This window comes from Neofelis nebulosa, chromosome 11 (genome assembly GCF_028018385.1).
Source record: "Neofelis nebulosa isolate mNeoNeb1 chromosome 11, mNeoNeb1.pri, whole genome shotgun sequence".
NCBI lineage: Eukaryota > Metazoa > Chordata > Mammalia > Carnivora > Felidae > Neofelis > Neofelis nebulosa.
This window is the reverse complement of record NC_080792.1, coordinates 3,956,291-3,973,209: the sequence shown is the minus strand read 5'-3', so window position 1 is coordinate 3,973,209 and position 16,919 is coordinate 3,956,291. Positions and strand designations below refer to the sequence as shown.

Genomic DNA, 16,919 nt, shown 5'->3' with positions numbered 1-16,919 from the left:
GCCACACGCGAGCATGAAATGTGGGACCCGCCAGTATCTCCCCCCAAACACGTCTCCTGCCCCTCATAGCTCTTCTGGCTGCCAGCACACGCATCCATCGCCATGGCCCTGAGTCTGCCGGATTCAGATTCGATTTCAGGTAGAGCCGCAAATTCAGATTCTAGATGTTTTGCTATTACAAAAATGATCAGGGTCAGACATGGGCTTCCTATAGGCAATAACATAAGCGGGTGAAATGACTCTACAAAAAAAAAAACCCACTCAACACATGATAATGAAGATTTTCTTTATTTGATTTTCATTATTGGACATCCAAGAATACATTGATAGGACAGAGACCTTCCTTGTAGCATTAAAACGAAATTGGGAGCGTTCAGCCATTAATTCCACTGAGTACTTTTTCCCCCAGAAGCTTGTGTGATATTTAGATGACACCGAATCAAATGATCTGGAACCATGACTTGTGCTCGATTAAAGGGGGTCCTGAGCGAAACACACTTTCGTGGTCAGAACCGTGATATCCTTCCTGGGTTCAGTATCGTCTCATCCACAGAAAGATTTATCATGAAGGCCAGTTGTTACTCTGTGACACTTTTAATCAGCCACGGACCGAGGGACCTTGGCAAATCATACAGGGGATAAGCTAGAGGTCGCCCAGAGGCCCGAGAAGGCACCTGCCTGACCTCTAGTTTCATTTTGGAGTCCAGTGACCTCTGTGGCCCCAGACAAGGTACCTATTCTTCCTGGGTCTTGGTTTCTTCATTTACACAAAGGGGTAGAAAGAACTGGATTGTCCCTTAACTCCCAAATTTTATTGTTTTTTTTTTTATTTTAATGCTTATTTGTTTTTGAGACAGAGAGAACGAGCGGGCAAGGGGCAGAGAGACAGAGAGGGAGACGCAGAATCCGAAGCAGACTCCAGGCTCTGAGCTGTCAGCACAGAGCCCGACGCGGGGCTTGAACCCACCAACTGTGAGATCATCATCTGGGCCGAGGTTGGACACTTAACCGACTGAGCCCCCAGGCGCCCCAGCCAAATTTTACCATTTAAGGGACAACTGAGTCTTCTCATGTATGAGGGGCAGAAGGGGTCCTGGGCTCCTTCCAGTTCTGTGCCTGTGGCCCACCCCCCCCCCCCCCCCCCGGGTACAGGCACACAGCCACACAGAAGGCAAGACAGACTCTTCTAAGGAGGACACCCTCCCTTCCCCGATCACGGTTCCACATCTTCCCCCACCAAGGAGTTTGTTCATTCCAGTCATTCTAAAATGCAGCTTAGCCCTTTTGTGGGGAGGAGAAGGCTGGCCAGTGGCCGACAATTTTAGGGAACATTCTTCTGAGCTCTAAGCACAAATCCATCTTTCATGTTGGATGCCACCGTCAGTCAGCAGGGTGTGTTTTAATTATTATTTTAATTTCGTGTTGGCAGGAAGGCACTGTCAGATAGTGCCCTTCCAGGGAAACTCTTACTTTGGGGGGCCGTTGAAATCTCTGTACTTTTGGCTCCGTGCTTCCCGGGACATACGAGGCACACATCGGTTCCCCCAAACTGTACTCCATGTGGCACTTACCCGTGCGCTGGAGGGATCCAAGACATGCTTCCCGGGAGTGTCGATGCCACTGGAGAAGCATCAGCGAGCACTGAAGGGCAGGTCCACGCTGGCAGAAACCGAGGCATCAGGAATAGATGGGAGGAGAGTGTTCGCAGCAGCTCAGTCTTAACCGTCGGGGCTCATCTGCACTCCTGCCTCGTGAAGGAAGGAATTACATACAGACCTCACGCACACACCTTATTTGACTTTCTTTGAATATCAACTCTCTACTATCAAGAATTACTTGGACTGATACATGTGGGTAAAAATATTCTTTACGTATTTTGTGTAGCACTTTTTTTGGGGGGGGGTGGTGTCCTATTATTTGCTGATGGTAACGGCATTAAGGTTCTTGTATCAAACAGTCCTCTTTTTCCAGGTTGAAATAACGTAAGGCTAAGCAACCGATTTTAAAGGTTGACATGCCCACAGCCATGGTGTCGAGAATCCAGCGTTTCACATTTGATTTCTGAAATATGATCCTAAATATTTAATTCTGGGCCATAACTAAAACATTAGTTAACAGAACATCTGACTGTCGCAAAAACCCCAGCAAATCCCAAACCCCAAAACAACGTCTGCGAAGATACATTTTGGGTCTCTAAATAAGCTCTATAAATAACAGACGGTGTTTAAAAACAGAAGAGAGGCAGGAGGATAGAGAGCAGCGATTAGGAACCCATCAAACCAGGCCACATCACATGTGGGTTACATTCTCAGAACGTGCACAGTAGCCCCTAGGAAAGTATCGCCCACAGTTGATTGTGCTTGGTCTTTTTCTATCGTATTTTTCCTGAAAGTTCCCCATGGCTCATCTGTTTTTACATAACTCTAAAATATGGCCTTTACCCCATGTGTACATGTGGTAAAGTGATCAAGAAAAATATTTTCAGTCCTAAACGCCCCCTTCCCCATTTTAAAGGAAACCCCAATTGTAGTAAATTCATGCTAATTGGGAGCTTCATGAAGGGGTTAAAACCCTACCCGTCACAAGTCGGGTGGCCGTTATAAATGTTACCCAAATAAAAGCCAGAAACAGGAACCCAGAAAGCACGTCCCTACGGCAGGCATGTGTCTTAAATGATATGATTTGTCAAGTTTCCAGCATCTTGTGGTGGTGGACACAAAAAGAAGGTCTGTGTTGTACCGAGGACGTTACATCCTCGTTAGCTGGAATGTTCCTTAAGTACATACTGTAGGATTTTCATTTTAATAAGCAGCAGCTACCTGTCACTGCACTTTCATTAGATAAATACTGGCTGATTACTAGTGGCCACTTATAAACGCTCCATCCTACCCTTGGGAAACTCCATCCAGATGGAATCATACAATAACAACGCATAGAGCATATCGAGCAAAAAACTTCTGTGTCATTTCTTTGCAGACTATTCCCGGTTTCTGGAGCTTTTTTTTTTTTTTTTTTTTTTTTGGATGCTGACATCGTTCAATAGCAGAATTCACTGTCAGAGAGACCCGAAATAACGATGTTGGTATTTTTTTTTCTTTTGCACGCAAAACAAACTTGAAGGGACGGCATTGGGTTTTTTGGAAGTCACAACGGAACGGCAAAGAATAGCTTCTAGGCTCGCTTACCAGTCAACCGCTCCGTCTGCCCAGCCAGAGACCTCAAGGCTGATGCGCAGAGAAGGCCACCCTGAGAACCGAGAAGTAATTCATCCACCATGATCATTCAGCCCCGGCCCTGTCTCTAAAACAAAGACTGACAATCGCCCTGAATTATGGATGTACTTTTTGTGATCTGCGGTAACAGTTCAGGAGAAAGGTGTTGAGAACATCACACCATTTCACCTCCCATTAGACGCTGGTCTTGAACGATAATCCCAGAAGGTGAAACTGATACTGAACTATGACCCTCAATTTACAAATCATTTTTCAGAAGAATAAGGAAAAAAAAAGTCTAAACATATTTTTGGCATTATCTGAACGGGCGGAATCCTTCATGCTTGTTTTCTAAGAATAAATGAAAACAGCATGTCCTGTAGTTTCTTAGTTTGGGGGGAGAGAGAGCACGAGGATTTCAGATTATGTTTTATTTTAAACCTGGGTGTTTGAAAAAAAAAGTCTTTTTTTTTTTTTTTTTTTTTTTTTTTACATAGCTGAATTTAGTCTATTCCTTCAAAACATAATAAATTTCTATTCTGCGGCTTCAGGGATCCATCCGTTAAAATGCTGGTCTTTCATATTTATTACCCTCCCATTAAAATGAGAGAAACCGGGACGCACTTCAGTTTGTAAGAAGCGAGAGCTGGCAGCGTCCTGGTTCCTCGTCTTGACAAAGGGAGAAAGTACATTACCGCTTAGACTTCGCACATCTATCCACACGGGGAGCAGCACACACGGGGACTGTTCTTTGATGGGATGATTGGATCGCAGCGCTTTCCCATTACCAGTCATTTCCCGTGCAGATACATTCATAAAACCTGTCCCCTCCCCTGTGTTTGTGTGCGTATCCAAAAGCGAGGCGAAGTCTCCTTCCGTTTGGCCGTGGCTGTTAGGTCTGAAAGGGACAGATTAATAACCGAGCACCACATTGGGCCAGCTTTTCTTGTACCCTGCACTCGTCACCCCTTGCTATAATGAGGACACAAAGAGGCTTGCATCAGGCTTCTACCCTTCTTCATAACTCAAAAGCGTCACAGTGGCAGTAGCCTCTAGTGCTATTTGTCTTTAGTGCAGTTGTGACACTTCGGCATGATCCATAATTTGGCAGCTATTTACCGTGACATTTCCCTTCAGTGCAGCCATAACATTCAGTGAAGCCATTATTTGGTCCCATTTACCATATAAATTGTATTGTTGTGCATGCATGCTAGCAGCTACATTAGGTACCTGAAAATGAGTAAATCTTGTAAAATAGATACTAACAGCTATTCAGCAGTAGGATTTCCTCGCTCCTCAGACGGGAGGAAAGAAAAATTAAATATGGTCACCGGGTTTCCCGGAGCATCTTTAATTGCGTTCCTATTTATTTAGCGTGTTAGATACACTGGGGCCAGAGGCTTTGCGAAAAGGATCTGGTGGGCTTTGCCTTCAATCAGAAAGGCACCGTGGGATTTCCAACGGGAGGGCGAAAGCCGAGCTGAAGGCGAGGGGGCAGGCACGTCGGCGGTAGGCATGGCTCCCGAGAGAAGGCACATGACGGGACTCTCACGTGTGACCCCAGGCAGCGGTGCCCAGGAGCACCTCATCCCCACGGAGCGAGGGCACAGAGAAGTAAAATGGGAACGGAGGAACGGCGTCCCACGCTAAGCACACTATTCTGTTTGCGTGATCAGAGAGAAAACACACGGTGTCCAAGAAAGTCTGCGACACGGAGCAAGTATCTTATTATTTCCCATCCCATCAAGCCCCTCCTCCGCATGGTGCCCTTTGACGGATCCCACCTCAGGCCTATGAAGGATGCTGTTATCAGCCTCTGGCGGTGTGCCTAGAGAGTGCGCCTCCCCTCGTGGTGGGTGTTTCGTTGTGCAGACCCTCCCCGTCGATGAAGCACGTCCTTTCCTTCCTGGGCAGGTAACCCCCAGATCTCCGTAGAGCCCCTTTCCAAAATCTGCTTTTGTCTTCATCGGTTTTCCACACTAATTTGCTTCTTAAGGGAAGAGAGAGGCTTCCCATGCCACATGTGCCTCCCCAGGATAATTGTGCGTAAAGCATTAAACAGCAGAGACTTTTAAAAAATAGGTCTGTGTTCACTTAGTCATTTTCCTAATGATCTAAACAAACAAAAAAAAAAAATCAAAGTTTTGGGAGAATTCCTCCAAATTTCCATTTAGATAGTTGGTGATTTATAAGAAAGGAAGGGCCATTTCCTGGGAATATGGACTCTGAGAATAGATGGCTGTCCTTCTGCTCTATCTCTTATCTATTAACTGCTCGTTAGCGGAAGACCAAACTCTCCCAAAGTAAGGAATTTGTGAACTATTTTCAAGACTGATTTTAAAATCCCATCAAGCTGAAGGCACACTGATTTGATCAGATCTTGCATCAGGAATTAATTTAATTCCCTGGAACAATAAAGCCTGGAATGAGACTGTCTATGGCCAAAGAATTGAATGTAACGGTTTTACCTCTGAGCCATCGAGGGAAGTTTTTATTGGCATTTTTTTTTTCAAGGGAGGGGCAAAAAAGAAAAAGAGAGAGAGAGAGAGAGAGAGAGAGAGAAACTTATTCGTTAACACCTTTTAAGAGATGTGATCTCCATTACCCACCAAAAATAAACTGATTCGGCTCTTTCTGAGGAAGAAGGTGCCCGTTTTCGTTCTCCTTTGACTTCTGCCATCGTTCTGACTTTACAGCTTGCTGTTGACGGAGTGAGGTAGTTCGAGTACAATCTTCCCAGTGTTTTTTCCCATGTACATATAACCGACAGCCCGGAATACGGACTCCAGGCCGATGAACCTGCCCTCTGCAGACAGGTCTCCGAGGTCCACCTGGCAAACCAGGTCTCCGTCCACACACATCTGGAGCAAGTGCTCCATGGCTGCTTGATACTCAGAACGGCAATGGTTCAAGAAAAAGCCCTGAACGCTGGCGGATTTCTTCGGCAGTTTGGCTGGTAAGGTTCCTGCTCTCACAGGCGCAAGGCCAGTGGGAGTCTGGTAGCCAGAGATGAACCCAATGACTATCAAGCGCCCTTTGGTAGCCAAGGCATGTACGGCCAAGTCGAACATGGCTCCCCCGACGGATTCATACACCACATCGACCCCTTCGGGGTACTCCTGCTTCAGGACCGTACCGACGTGCTCGGCGTTATAGTTGATGGGGCGATCACAGCCGATCGATTTCAGAAAAGCGGACTTTTTACCAGAAGAGCAGGTCCCAATGACATGGCACTTGGCCCTCTTGGCAAGCTGCACGGCAAACTGGCCCGTTCCCCCCGCTGCTGCCGTCACCAAAACTTTTTTCCCTTCGGACAGTCCTCCGAGCTCTTTCAGGCTGATGTACGCGGTGGTACCGCTCACCGGCATGGTGACATACTCGGGTTTCACAGAGGCCACGGGGGCCGCGGCTCTGGCAGGCACCACGGTATACTCCGCGAAAGAGCCAGGTGCCATATAAGCCACAGCTTGGCCCACCGTGTACCGGGCACTGGCAGAGAGGCCTAAGGCTACCACCTCCCCCACGCCTTCGAAACCTACATCGAACGGGGTCTTCACCGAAGGGTCATACCGGCCAGCTGAATAGTTGATGTCAGATGCATTAACACCGACAAATCTAGAAGAAAACAGACAAACAAACAAACGAGGATATTAAGATGTTTCCTTCACCAAGGCCTTGGTATTCCACTTAGAAAAATTCCTCTAATTCCAGGGACTGTGGACGGGTGGCTAAGCTATCTATCCTGGTAGAATTTAAAAAAAAAAAAAAAAAAAAAAAATCAGTCTTGATATTCAGTTGAAAAAAAAATGTTAAACAAGTATCAGCTTGACCGGGATTTGCAATCAGAATTTTGGTATATTTTATTTTTTTAAATCAGATTGGGAATCGTTTCGTACCACTTTAAACACCAAGTTCTTTATTTCACGCGCTATTTCTTTTCCTCCTCTTTCTTTCAAAAGGAGAAACAAACTGTTAACAACAAAAAAAGTCAGGAAGCCCTCTTATACGCAAACTTCACTGCAGCTCTATGAGTTGGAAATTAATTGGCCTCTTAACAAAGATGTTAAAAACAACAGTGAGATAAAATATATTCGGAGAAGTAGACTTGTATTGATTCTGGCGACAATTTAACACTTCGGATAATAATAGTAATGACAATGGTATTATTGAAGATTCAGGCAGTGTGCAAGGTCATCGTCTGCTACATGTTACTGCAGGGTTGTTTAAAACACTGCTAGACTGGCCGCAGCAAATTTTCTTTCTGATGTAACTATGTCCAGCGTGAAACTATGCATTTTGATTAATTGAACAAAAATTGTCTCATAAGGGTAGAAATTTTTATGGAACATTCAACATTTTACAGTGCTTTTTAGATGAAAAGGAAAGCAAATCGTCACTATATTTTTCCTCAACAAGAAGCAGAGACAAAACTTGATTAATACCAGATGATTATTTTCACTTTGGTATCCAGAGTCAATTTAATTGCGAGGCCGGTATTTTTACCAGCTTTTTTTCATCTTCGTATACCTCATAACAAAAATATCCTAATACATAAGAAAAAAAGCCGTCTACTAAAAAATGTCAGGAGGTGGCTTAGACACATAATGGAGGACCCTAAAAATGTCATTTCCACCTGTAATGGAATGAAAAGATGGGGGTATCTGGTGGCAGAAGGAAAGCTGGCAAGTGGGTCATTTTAAAATAATTCACTTTTAATTTAACTTAATAAACCAAAACTGCCCTGTGCAAGGACCCACTTCTACCGTATTAGAGATAACACTTTGCACTTATAAATGTTCCCTGATGATCATGCCCTGTGTATCTACAATATTGAAAGCTCTCTACATATTGTAGAAATAAGAAAGCAGGAAACAATTTCTTTGGGGCATGTCAAGCTGCTTTCAGAAGTTAGCACGTCACGTAGCCTCAACAGCACACTACAGAATTCCATAGCCATCGATGATAACACAATAATGAAAAGTGGGGGAAATGATTTTTGCTGGTTTTCCATCTGGGATTTAATACAGGATGCTTACATTGTATTTTGGGGGTGGGCGCCTGATCTTTCTTTTCAATTTACATAATTCTCGGGGTTTGGGCTTTTTTAAAAAAAGGGCCAGGTTCCTCCGAGCATGCCTCTGGACTTCACAGAAGGCAGCTAGGGCAGAGCCCAGCTGGAGCGTCTCGCCTCCGGTGCCCCTGCTGTATAGGCTGTAAAGCAAAGTCCAGGAAGGGGTCCGTGGGGTGGAAGTGACGGTGGCTTGCTCCAGGGGTGGGGGACTGAGGCCCTGCCGCCAGCTCCTGTCTCTTCCCCCAGGATTAACCCTTCCTGTGCCCCTCTCTCCTCCTGTCTCAGTCCCAACTGGAGAGGCCTTTCCTCCTCGGGGAACCCTCCTCCACACCTCCCCCCCCCCCCCCCCCCCCCCCCCCGCTTGGACTCAGAGGGACGCCCCTGTGGCGGCTGGCCCCACGGGTCCTCCCCACCTCTAAGGAGCTCGCCCTGGGTGGGGTGGGGGGGCTGCTGGAGGAAAATGCATCTCTGGCTGTCCCTCGCTCCCAGCTGTGGTTTGCCACTTGCCAGGGGGAGAGATGGCAAGAGCAAGCGGGGCGCAGGCAGGAGGAAAGTGGAGGAGAGAGGGCACAGGCAGGCGCCGGAGTTGGGGGGCGATGGTCCAGTGGAGGTGGGAGCGGGCTCTGCTGGGAGCTGGGGCGCCCGCGGCTGACTAGCGGGAGCTTAAGTTTTCCATGGGGGCTTTGCCTCAAAAAGCAAATCAAACCTTGTGGTTGAGCCCGGGCACGGCCGGAGCAGCGGCAGCAGACCAGCAGGGCCCTCTGCGCGCCCCGTCCAGGTTGCACACTGCTCTGCGTGTGCCCTGCGGCACCCTCCGTGAGCCCCGGCCAACCTGCTGGGCGCCAGAAGTCCTTCTGGAACCGTCTCCCCTCGGAAGTGCCCGGCCTCCGCCGACTGCCTCCCCTCCCGTCCCGGCTCTCCACAGCCACCACGGAGAGGCGCGATCGGGGACTCTGAGTCCCGGAGCAGGCTGGGGCCGAGCGGACAGGCCGGGCTTTGGGGAGGAGGGGCCGCCGCCCAGGCCTGCGACCATGACCTCGGCCTCCCCGGGCCGGGCGGGGTCCCGGCGGGCGAGCCTAGTCAGCGCAGGCCGCGGAGCCCGGGCGCAGGGCCGTCAAGCTCCCCGGGAGTCCCGAGAACACACAGCGCGCTGGAGCGCAGAGGCCACACGCCCGGGGCCCGCCTGCGGCCGGACCGTGACCTTGGCCTCGCAAGCACCCCCGTTTTTTTTTTTTTTTTTCCATGTTTCCCCCTCCCCCCGCCCTGCCGTCTTCTAAATTGCCTGCCTCGTCGTCGGTGAAGGAGTCGCTCGGGCTGGTGGCGACAGCTCCCCGCTACTCCGCTCTGCGCACCTCGCCCTCTCCCGGGTCTCCGGGCCCCCGCCTCCCCCGGACCCCAGCTTTGACGCCGCGAGGCCGCCGCAGCAGGTGGGGACCCGCCACTGCCTGGATGAGCCCTCGGCCTTACCTGGGCTTTGGGAAGAGCTGCTTGAGGGTCGGGAGCCCGCGCCTTCCGCCCCTCCAGAAACAAGTTCAAGAGCAGCGGGCGCAATGGGAAAGGGGGCCCGGGCCGGGGAGCAGGGGACAGCAAAGGGCAAGCAAGCGAGAAAAAGAAAGGAAAGACACGCTTGGTAGAATGCGTGCATTTCGAGACTCTCCTTGTACCTTAATTTAAAATATATGCTCTTAATAAGTGCAGGGTCCTAGCAATCCGACCGGAGGATCCACTCAGAAGACTAAAATCGAGGAACCCCAGGAAAAAGAATGGGGCCGGTGAGGGCTTTCCCCAAATATATACCCTTGGAGAGTCGCCGGTTTATTTATACTAAAAAGTCCTGAACCCCTTCCTTCGTCGTGTTTATTATGAAGCAGGCAGTCCTGCAGAGGGAGGAAGCGCTTTCTTTGAACAAAAACAAAATGCGAAGACTCGAGTCTGGAGCCTTCAACACTGGGAGCCAAACAGCGTCGTCCAAATCAGATCTTACTTAAAAAGAAAGGAAGGAAGAAAGAAAGAAAGGGAAGAGAAGAAAGAAAAGGAAAGAAAAGAGAAGGAAAGGGAAAAAAAGGAGAAAAAAGAAAAGACAAAAGAAAAGAAAAAAGGAAAGGAAAGGAAAGGAAAGGGAAAAAAATCTCCGCCTGGAGAGTCAGCAGAAATACTGTTACCCTCCCCGTGAGCAACAAACCGTTTATCAAAAACGCCTTCCCCATCCCCCACCTGCTCTTTGCCATTACTACAAACTCTTTGCTCCATTATCTTACACTTGAGCAGAAAATCGTTAGAAATATTTGGAAACGAAATAATGTGTCACTATCCTTCGAAAAAAAGGCTAAAAATAGCACACAAGCTGACTTAACCGGAGGGTGTCTTTCTCCCTTTCCTTCTCTTTCCTGAGGGCTGGGCATTGAGAGGGGGTTGTGAAGTTGTCCTCGGCTGTAGGAAACAGTGAGCACTGGATAAAGGGACATCAATTAGACATTCTGCAGGGATTTTATGCACCCCTTTCACACCTTCCCTAAATGGGATAAACTTGATTATCCTAAACCCACCTCTGACTTAAAAGCACTTCCCTCTCTGTGAATAAAGAATTTGTATTTTCTGTTAAGATGGAATGAGATGTGCAAATATCTAACTGAAAGGAAGAGTCAGGCGGGGCACAGTGAAAATCCCCAAACACCTTTCTGAACAAGTGAATGTACGCTTAAGCCATTCATTCCAGAGTAGATTTTTATTATGAGAAAAATGAAAAGTGCTTGCATGAAATTTTTATGCAATTAACACTGTTCCTGGGGAAGATTTGGTCTAGGATAAAATGAACTAACCTGCCGTGAATAGACCTCCAGTCTATTCTTAAAAAAAAAAAAAAAATCTGTAAAATGCCTCCCCCCTCCCCCCCCCCCCCAACTATTTACAAGTATAAAGGATCTTCTTAATATTTGGGGTTAGGAGCAGATCTTCCACAGAGTAGGGAAAGAGGATGCAAAGATTCACCCCCTCCCAACAGGCAGAAAAACTGGCCCCATTCTCTTTCTGATATGGGCTTCAAGGTAGAAGTTAGAGGTCAAGTTGCACCCATAATAAACATACTATAATAAAGGGGGCTCTTGGCATATGTGAAGGGAAAAGAGAGACATGGATCCTAAAACAATCCGAACCGATGAGCTCCAAACGTTGGGAGCTGCGGCTCCAGATCCCTGACCACCGAATTCGGGGACCGTCCCCGGTGACCCAGCGCAGGGGGTGCCCGGGCCCTGTCGCGGAAGAAGCAGCTAAGGGTGAAGGTGAGCGAGCAGTCAGAGGAGCCGGAGGAGGGGAGGACAACCCAGGGGGTTGGGGAACACCGCAGGCAGAGAGGCCAGGCGGCAGCACCGGGCGGGCGGGAGCACCCTCCACGGACAGCGCTGGCGGGTGGTGCCACTCCGCCGCTGCTGGGAGTGCTCTAACTTCACACCTTCCCCTGCCCGCTCTGCTCAGTCGCCCCCTCCCCATTTCACACGGGTGTCTGAAATGGATTTTATTCAAGCAGTGGTGTGTGTTTTACATCAGTGCTCACCGTCAACAGTGTACCTGATCAGAAAAATTAGAAGAAAAGAAAAAGAAACCGGCCCATGTGAAACTTTTTTGCTGGTTAAAGCCTGGAGGCTTTTCAGCCTGCTCTCATCTCAACTTCTAGCAAATCACTCGTGTGTCTGGTGTGCTCTGTGTGTGTTCCTTCTTTTTAACTTGGTAGGATATGTAGCCTTATCTCAATAGCTTTAGCGCTTTATCCCATAAAGAAGAAATCCTCTACAGCCTTGTTTCCACCGATGAAAACTTTTAGAAGGACACACACATCCACCTTTTCAGGCACTCTCTGCACCCCAGCCCGAGAGCCAGCTTCCCCTCAACCCCACCCTTGGCTCCCTCAATTTTTACGTTGCCAACAGGTTTCCAAAAGTTTGAAATCATGAGCAGAATTATTCAATCTTGCAGTCTTTGGAAGGCTGATATGAATCTCTAAAATGAACGGACTAAACGTGGCAGCAAGCTACGTAGGTGGGGAACACTTTGTCCTTCGCTCCTTGCAGGTGACTTACAGGACTTTCCAGGGCACAATTTACAACACAGTTACAACCAGAACCCACGCCTTCCTTCAACCGCACATCCAACCTGAAACATGCAATATTGTAGTCCTCCGATGGGACTGAGCAGGCGGGTGAGCCCTGCTCTAGCGTAGGGGACAGAGCAATGGGGAATGCCCCGCCTGCAAATGAGGCGGCGAGGGGGACCCACCGAACAGAGACCGAAGGGCACGGCTCCCACAGACTAAGGTCCCTTTCCTTCCCACACCTCTCCGGTTACTAGAGATTAGTGAGCTGGAAACACATCAAGGTAGGGAGTGTGGAGGTGGGACAGGCGATCAGAAGGTAGGGCGACCACTCGAGTGCCACCCAAAGGTCTGCAGATCGTGCAGGCAAATGCAGCCGTGCCCCCACCCCAGCCCTGGCCCAGCCGCCCCGGACGCGCCACGCGCCTGCCGGTAAGCTCTGGGGCACAGACAACAGCCACACAGCACTGACAACACGCAGACGACACCGGCGAGGTGCACACCAACACACCCAACGACAGGCTCCGCCATGGCGAGGCGGCTGCCAACCTGGAGCGCACGGGAAAAGCCAGTCGGGTCCTCGGCCTCCTTCCTCCAAAGCACGTTACCTAAACGTCGCAGATTGTGTCCAGCCTGTTCCTGGTCCACACTAAAGATTATGGGAACGCAGGAGTCGTGGGTGCGCGCGGGTGGGCCGGGCGGGGAGCCTCCCCTTCTGGGTCCCGTCGGTTTTATTTCGGGAGCGGGAGGGGGAGGAGGGAGGGCTGGGGGAGGGGAGGGGAATCCCAAATTAAAATAACCCTCAGTTATGAGGACGTTCCGTGGCATCGGATATTCACACCGGCAACAGTCACATTACGTTCGCCTTCGCCAGATGGCGGCGGGTTCAACTTCCCGGGATCTCGCAAAGTCAGGCTGTGCGCCCGAGCGCTCGCCGGAGTGTGGGGACGCAGGCCGGCCCGGGACAGCCGGGGAGCCGCGCAGCGCGGGCCGGGGCCCGGCCTGGGCGGGGGGCGCGCGCCGGGCTCACCGGTTCCGGACGAGGAGGTCTCCGTCCCCGGGGAGTGGCACCGGGCAGTCCCGGCACAGGGTGACGGCCTCGCGGAAGTTGGGGCTCAGACGGGTCGCCACCAGCTTCTGCATGGCGCGGGGGATGTTGGAGCCCTGGAAGTCCAGGAAGTGGCGGGCGTACGACATGTCCACGATGGTCCGGGCCCCGGCGGGCGCCAGCCGAAGCATGGCCCGCGCCTCTGCCCGCTTTCTGCGCCGCCGCCGGCCGGGGTCGCGCCCAGCCCGGGCCGCTCGGCTCGGCTCGGCTCGGCGCGGGCGGGCGGAGCAGGCGGGTCCGCCCCTCCTCCGGCCCGCGTGCTCCCCTCGACTCCCTCCCCCCCCTTCCCCACTACGACTGGCTCCCTCTCTCCCCCTCCCTCCCCGCCGCGCGCAGCGCCGGCGGTCCGCGCAGCCCCCGCGGTTCCCGGACGCGCCACCCCCGGGGTCCCGGCCTGGGGATCGCTGCCACCCCGGCCGCTGCTCCTTTAATCTTTTTGTTTTGGTTTGAATCTGCTCGGCGCAGACTGGCCAAGGATCCTCTCCGCCCTCCCCCTTTCTCCCGGCGTCCGGGAGGCACCGGATATCCCCACCCTCCCCGCGCTCTAAAAGCCGGATTTGACTCCTCTAAAAGGGTGAGGGGGGCGGCGAGGGGAGCTGCGCGTCCCGCGACCGCCGCGGCCCTGAGCCGGCGGCAGCCCCGGGCGTCCTCGGAGCGGCGCGGCGCCGAGCGGCCGGCGCAGGCACCTCCCCTTCCCGTGCGAAGCGTTCACTTCCTTGCAAGGTGGTACGAATCAACCCCGAGCGCGGCCGGGGCGGCGGGGCACGGCCGGGGGCCCCGAGCCGCGCGGGGAGCCCCCGCCGCCAGTGCACGCGCGCAGGCACCCAACGCGGGGCGGGGACGCCCAGAGCACCCGGCGCCCCAGGCTCCTGGCCCCCGGGGCCCCGAACGCCTTGCCCGCGCCTTCTGCCCTCAGCCTGTCCCATGCAAGTTGCACGAACTAAGCCATTTTATTTATTTTGGCCTAGATTTCGTGTTTTTCCATGAATGTTTTAAGTAGCCTCTACAAGACTGTTACAGGTTCCCATTGGGAAAGAACGCAAAAATTGGAAACTAGAGGGCCATATTCCCAGAGCACATAAGCATTTTAAACTTCTAGGTGGGGATGCCGAAGGACTTAATTGAATTGGAGACGTTGCAATTATGTATGAAGACCTCATTTTATAACCCAGCTAGAAGGATCTGACGTTCCATCATGTCAATTTTCTCCCTAATTGTCTATATTGACCAAATAATCAATTCACTTTTCATAGAGGGACCGAATTGAGTATCTTCCACATTTTTGTATGATAAGCTGAGTCCATCTTTACATTTTTATTAAAGGTATACATTTTAATTAAAAAACCCACTGTTGTTTTACACTTAACCTAGAATTACCAAAATCATGAAGCCACACAGTGCCCCTCCCCAATCAGATCTAACCCCCTAAGACTGCAAAAATGACACAGGTATTTTTATCTCAAATGTTGGACATTCTCATCCAAGGATAGTTTGTGTCCACGTGGGTGCGTGTGTATGAATGTTCCAGGGGGTGGGGGGGGGGGTGGACTTACAGGTTTAAAAATCTGCAGGAACTAGTGTCTACTTAACTTGGCTTATAACACATGGGTTTTACCCGGTATCAGCCAGTGGATTACAATAACAAACCCCTCAATGTCTTTCTCCAATGTGCAATCTTTTATGTTATGCTGCATTAAGATTTCTTTCTTTCTTTTTTTTTTTTTTTGTCATATTGTTTAGCTCCGGAAAGAAAAAAAAAAAAGAAAACAAAGCAATTAAAAAGATTGACAGGTATGGTTTGTGAGAGACCTATTTGTAATTGTCAGGGTGACGTTGGCGAGAGGAGGAGGAGTAAAAACTGAAGCAGGAAAAGCAGCTCGATGTGTCTGTCTATCAGTTGAGACTGTCTGAAAGCTCTGCGATCCGAATGTGTGTTATATTTCACTGAAAAGAGAAGAGAGCGAGAGTGCATCTCCCTCTCTCCCAGGAGTTTGGGGGGGGACTGTCCACGCTCATCTCGCCCACCCAGTGAATGTCCGCTCGTCGCCCCTTTGCACACATTCTCCGGGTTGTTGTTGTTGGCTTTTTTTTTTTTTTTTTGGAGGGGGGTGCTTTTTGTGTATTTTTCAAAATTTTTCTGTTGGAAGATCAAGACCGGCCAAAAATCCATGATCAAAATGTGTTTGCATTAGATTTCGCGGTGGAAGAAGCGGCGATCCTGGCGGCAAAGCCCCGCGGGGAGCGCGGGGCACCAAGTGGCGCTCCGGCGGGGTGACACTGTTTGATCTGTGACTGTTTGGAAGGTGGAGCAGCGCCTGACATCTCCCCCACCCCCCCGGCGCATGTATGTACGGGGGCTTCACTCCTCTGTCTTGTTTGCTTTCTTCCTCTTAGACTAAGTGCGGGAGGAAAAGGACAGCCTGGATCGGCCTCGCTGGCGCACAATGAGAAAGCTGCGACCCGCGCACTAAAACCACTCGCCGCGACCCCCGAGCAGCGACGAGAGAGGGGGAGAGAAAGTTGCGCTCGGAGACTCTCGGCTCGCGGAGGAAGGCGCGGGGGAGCGCCCGGAGCGGCGCCCGAGGAGCGCCCGCCACAGCAGCGCGGCGGCGGGAGGCGGCAGCATGGAGCGCGGGCCGCGGGCCGGCCCTCCGAGCGCCCGCCGCTGCGCCCGCGGCCCGCGCCGGGGATGACTCCGGGCTCGGCGCCCAGGCCCCGCGCGCTCCGCCCGCAGCCCGGCGGCCGGGACGCGGCCCGCGCGGCCGCCGCCGCCGCCTCCTGAGCGGCCCCGGGCGCGGCCGTCCATGCGAGCGGCGCCCCGCGGTCCGCGGCGCGCCCGGAGCCCGGAGCCCGCGGGGACGAGGCCAAAGTTGGGCGCGCCGCGGAGTTGCGCCCGCGCCCGGGGCCCGGGACCCCGCGCCCCGCGAACTCGGGCGGCGGCTGAGGCGACGGCTGCGGCGGCCCGAGCAGCATGCCGAGGAGGAAGCAGCAGGCCCCCCGGCGCTCGGCAGGTAACGCGCGCGGCCCGCGCCGCGGGGAGCGGGGCCGGGAGGCGCGGGAGCGGGAGGGCGGGGGTCGCGGCCCGGCTGCCTGGCGGGTGTGGTGTGTGTGTGGGGGGGGGGGGGGGTGGACCGCGGGGCGGGGGGCCGCGGGCCGCGGCGGCTGCGGGGCGGCCCCGAGCTGGGGAGGGGAGGCCGGGCCCGTCCCCGGGCCGCGCTCGCCGCGGGGCTGCCGTCTCCGTCCGGGGGCCCCCACCTGGGCCGGCGCGTGGAGCGGAGAAACTTCGCGGCGCTTCTCCGCGCGGTGAGAAGCGCCGACGGGCCGGAGAGGCCGGGGGAGGCCGGGGCCGCGGCACTGCCGGTGCTTTCTGCTGCCTCGGGAGGGGGCGTGCGCCAGGGGAAGAAGTTGCTGCTCGGCGGCCTGAGCGCGCTGCAAAAGTCCTCC

At 52.3% G+C, this 16,919-nt stretch overlaps 2 protein-coding genes across 4 annotated transcripts in view; one reads left to right on the top strand and one right to left on the bottom strand.

The window, feature by feature from the left end:
* Positions 1-269: 269 nt before the first annotated feature.
* On the bottom strand, positions 270-13,772 carry PTGR3 (prostaglandin reductase 3). Of its 3 annotated transcripts, none has more exons than XM_058691799.1 (2): positions 13,398-13,772; positions 270-6,827 (listed from the first exon to the last, which is right to left on the bottom strand). In XM_058691799.1, exons 1-2 carry the CDS (start codon positions 13,604-13,606, stop codon positions 5,903-5,905), a joined length of 1,134 nt encoding a protein of 377 aa, XP_058547782.1. In that variant the 5' UTR covers positions 13,607-13,772; the 3' UTR covers positions 270-5,902. The 3 variants fall into 3 exon arrangements, with proteins under 3 accessions (XP_058547782.1, XP_058547783.1, XP_058547784.1); XM_058691800.1 differs by lacking the exon at positions 13,398-13,772 and adding an exon at positions 12,917-13,379; XM_058691801.1 differs by lacking the exon at positions 13,398-13,772 and adding an exon at positions 12,976-13,379.
* Positions 13,773-16,348: 2,576 nt separating this feature from the next.
* The window catches only part of TSHZ1 (teashirt zinc finger homeobox 1), a 75,003-nt gene continuing 74,432 nt past the window's right edge, over positions 16,349-16,919 (top strand). Inside the window, exon 1 of the mRNA XM_058691798.1 lies at positions 16,349-16,486. Within this exon, the coding sequence (XP_058547781.1) occupies positions 16,447-16,486 (40 nt within the window). The 5' untranslated portion in view covers positions 16,349-16,446. The remainder of the gene's footprint in view (positions 16,487-16,919) is intronic.

Excerpts from the sequence above, each read along its gene's own strand:
- PTGR3 (XM_058691799.1), bottom strand. The coding sequence starts at position 13,606 with ATGCTTCGGCTGGCGCCCGCCGGGGCCCGGACCATCGTGGACATGTCG. Across the intron at positions 6,828-13,397 it reads GACCTCCTCGTCCGGAACCG|ATTTGTCGGTGTTAATGCAT; the intron begins GTGAGCCCGGCG and ends GTTTTCTTCTAG.